The 3612-nt window shown below is 39.8% G+C and overlaps 1 protein-coding gene across 1 annotated transcript; it reads right to left on the reverse strand.

Annotated features, from left to right (window-relative positions):
- Positions 1-955: 955 nt before the first annotated feature.
- LOC130470124 (uncharacterized) lies at positions 956-2587 on the reverse strand. The gene has a single exon (XM_056839720.1). The coding sequence runs from the start codon at positions 2585-2587 to the stop codon at positions 956-958; it is 1632 nt and encodes a 543-aa protein (XP_056695698.1).
- Between the last annotated feature and the right edge of the window lie 1025 nt (positions 2588-3612).

The raw sequence follows: 3612 nt of genomic DNA on the forward strand, positions 1-3612 counted from the left end.
AAATAGAATTAGGAATTTAATCATTAACCGAACTCTGCATGTTTTAGGAAACGTGCACGAACACAAACACTTGCACACACACGCACGGCAGCCACGATGGGCCCCCATGCGTGCGCGCGAGCAGCAGCCCACGCAGCTCCCGCGCGCGCTGCGCGCTGCGCGTGCTGTGCGCGCTGTGCGCGCTGCGCAGCCTGCTGGGCCTGGCCTTGCGCTGGGCCTGGCGTGGCTGTTTGTGCGGCGCGCTTGGCTTGCTGGGCGATGGCCTGGCTTCGTGCTGGGCCTCGTCCGGCAGGCCTCGTCCGATGCTTATTCGTACGATGCGCTTCCGATTAAATTTTCCGATTCCGGAATTCATTTCCGATACGAAGAATATTTAATATTTCCGATTCCGGAATTAATTTCCGTTTCGAACAAATATTTAATATTTCCGTTTCCGGAATTATTTTCTGATTCCGATAATATTTCCGATTCTGACAATATTTCCGTTTCCGGCAATATTTCCGATTCTGGCAATATTTCCATTTCCGATAATATTTTCCGATACGTACCATGTTTCCGTTTCCGGCAACATCTACGACTTGGATAATATTTATATTTCCGATACGATCCATATTTCCGTTTCCGGCAATATCATCGTTTCCGGAGTATTCATTTCTTGCCTGTGACGATCTCAGCTCCCACTGAAACCAAGATCCGTCGGTTCCGAATATTCATAGATGGAGTATTTAATGCCATTAAATACTTGATCCGTTTACGTACTATTTGTGTGACCCTACGGGTTCAGTCAAGAGTAAGCTGTGGATTAATATCATTAATTCCACTTGAACTGAAGCGGCCTCTAGCTAGGCATTCAGCTCACTTGATCTCACTGAATTATTAACTTGTTAATTAATACTGAACCGCATTTATTAGACTTAACATAGAATGCATACTTGGACCAAGGGCATTATTTCCTTCACCCAGGGATGTTCAATAATGTACCAATTAGACTATCACACGCATTCTTCTCAATATGCATCACATCAAGAGAATGTCTCACGAAAAGAAATCTCCAATATGGCAAGCTCCACAATTTTGAACACTTCTTAAACCCTTGCTTAGAAAGAAAATTTCGATGTTTCTTCCCAAATGTGATCTGGATATCTTTTATCTTCTCAAACACCTCTACACCAGACATGATCTTTGGACGCTCTCCAAATTCTTGTTTCCCATTGAAGGCCTTTTTCATGTAACGATAGTGATGATCACATGGCAGAAATACACGATGACTATCAAACACATGCTTCCCTGATCCGTTCAACCAATGTCCCGGAAATTGCTCCATACATAAGGGGCATGCTGCCTTCCCTTTCACTGTATACCCAGACAAATTACCATATGCCGGAAAATCTTGAATAGTGCAGAACAACATCGCTTTCAAATTAAATTTCTCATTTCGATATGCATCAAACACTTCTACACCTGTTTCCCAAAGCATCTTCAAATCGTCGATCAGAGGAGCCAAATACACGTCGATGTCATTACCAGGCTGTCTTGGACCAGAAATTAGCAATGATAACATCATATACCTTCTTTTCATGCAAAGTGTGGGAGATAAGTTGTAGGTAATCAAAACAACAGGCCAAGTACTATAAGTGCTACTCAAGGAGCCAAATGGATTGAACCCATCAGTAGACAAAGCAAGGCGTAGATTACGCTTTTCTTTGGAAAACTCGGGGAATTTCCCATCAATAAACCTCCATTGTGGTGAGTCAGCGGGGTGCCTAAGAAATCCATCATCTTCTCGACTATCAAAATGCCATGTGAACTTCTCGGCATCTCTCGCATTAGAAAATAGCCTTTTAAACCTCGGTATTATTGGAAAATACCATAATACCTTAGCAGGGACTCGTCCTTCCTCTTTCTTGTACCTCGAGGCATTACAAACCGAGCAACTCTCTAATGACTCATTTTGATTTCTATACAACATGCAATCGTTAGGGCAAGCATGAATTTTCTCATAAGGTAAACCCATAAGGCTTAATGTCTTTTTTGCCTCATATGTACGACTTGGAAGGACATTATCATCTGGAAGCATATCTTTGAACACTTCCAGTATCAAATTAAAGTCTATATCAGTCAAACCCTGGCTCGCCTTCACGTTATACAACCTTATTATTGCAGACAACCTTGTATACTTAGTGCAGCCTTCATAGAGAGGCTTTTCGGAGTCATTTAGCAAGCTCTCAAATGTGAAAGGGTCTTCATCAAAAGCTTCCTCAACTTGATGAAGCATTTCCTCTAACCTATCTCCCTCATTCGTATTATGACCTTCACAAACATTAGCCTCAGAGTTACCGACCGTTGTTTCGTCCCTGCATTCGCCGTGCCAAATCCAACATGTATATGTTTTATCAAATGCCCATTTAGATAAATGATTAAGAATTTCTCCGGGTCTCTTATGCAAGAAATTATGGCACATGATACAAGGACAACGTAGCTTGGAGCGGCCTCCACCATTCTTAACAGCAAACTTAATGAATTCCCTTACACCTGCTTGATATTCTGGGTCACTCGGAATTTTTGTTGAAATCCAACTTCGATCCATTTCTATTTTCTACACACCAACCATTGGAAATGAAAACATATTGTATAGTATAGTCACGCATGTTAGACTTTCACTAATATACACTTATTGTACCGTACTAGGTCAACATAAATTTTAAAAGTAATTTGGCACATAAATTAACACAAACAACTAATAAGAAACAATCTGTAAAACTAGCTATTAAAAAAATAATCTAGAAACTTGAATATAATTTTTTTAGCAGACTAGACTAGACAACTTACAGTAAGGTACCCAGGGAAGCCAACAGAAGGAATATGAGAGTGAATTTCCAAGCACATACAGTTTCGAATGACAAAAATGGAGAAAAAGAAAGATGTTACCCCATTCAACACTCTGCCAGGTGTACAGGGTAATGTGTACTCCTACTTGCACATCTATCCCTATCCATACAAAAATGTTTTAATCTGTGATTTTCTTTAATTCCTCAAAGATGGTTAAATTATTTCATCATTAGTAGAAAAAGATACAGCAGCACTCTAAACCAACCAGATAGAAGAAAGCAACCAAAACCTAAAGATATCATGCTCTACGTTCCAAGATTATTGGACTCGACGTTCGTCTCAGACTATTGGACTGTGTTCCCTGGTTCGATACTTGATACTCAGAAATAAGAAAACTTGACACTTAAATAGAAACATGAACACCAAAGATAGAAGGTCAGAAGGTGTGCCTTGACACTTAAACTACAAAATAAGAAAACCTAAATAAAAATTGAGTCTGTAGACTCTGTACTAGGCGCACACCATGAATACCAAAGATCAATTCAGTGTGTCACTCATGCCAAGAAACTCTACAAAAACAATATTCAACCAACCATGGCGAAACACTTTCAACATGAACTGGAAAACCAATAAAATTTCAGAAATTCAAGGCAAAAACAGAACGATGAAATTGAAACTGAAAATTTCAGGAAACAGAACCTAACTTGTAGAAGAAATTATAAATTGAATTCAAAATTCACACACGTAATTCAGAAATTCGAAAAAAAAAATTAAAGAGAGAAG

The sequence above is a fragment of the Spinacia oleracea genome, chromosome 3 (assembly GCF_020520425.1).
Source record: "Spinacia oleracea cultivar Varoflay chromosome 3, BTI_SOV_V1, whole genome shotgun sequence".
Classification (NCBI taxonomy): Eukaryota; Viridiplantae; Streptophyta; class Magnoliopsida; order Caryophyllales; family Amaranthaceae; genus Spinacia; species Spinacia oleracea.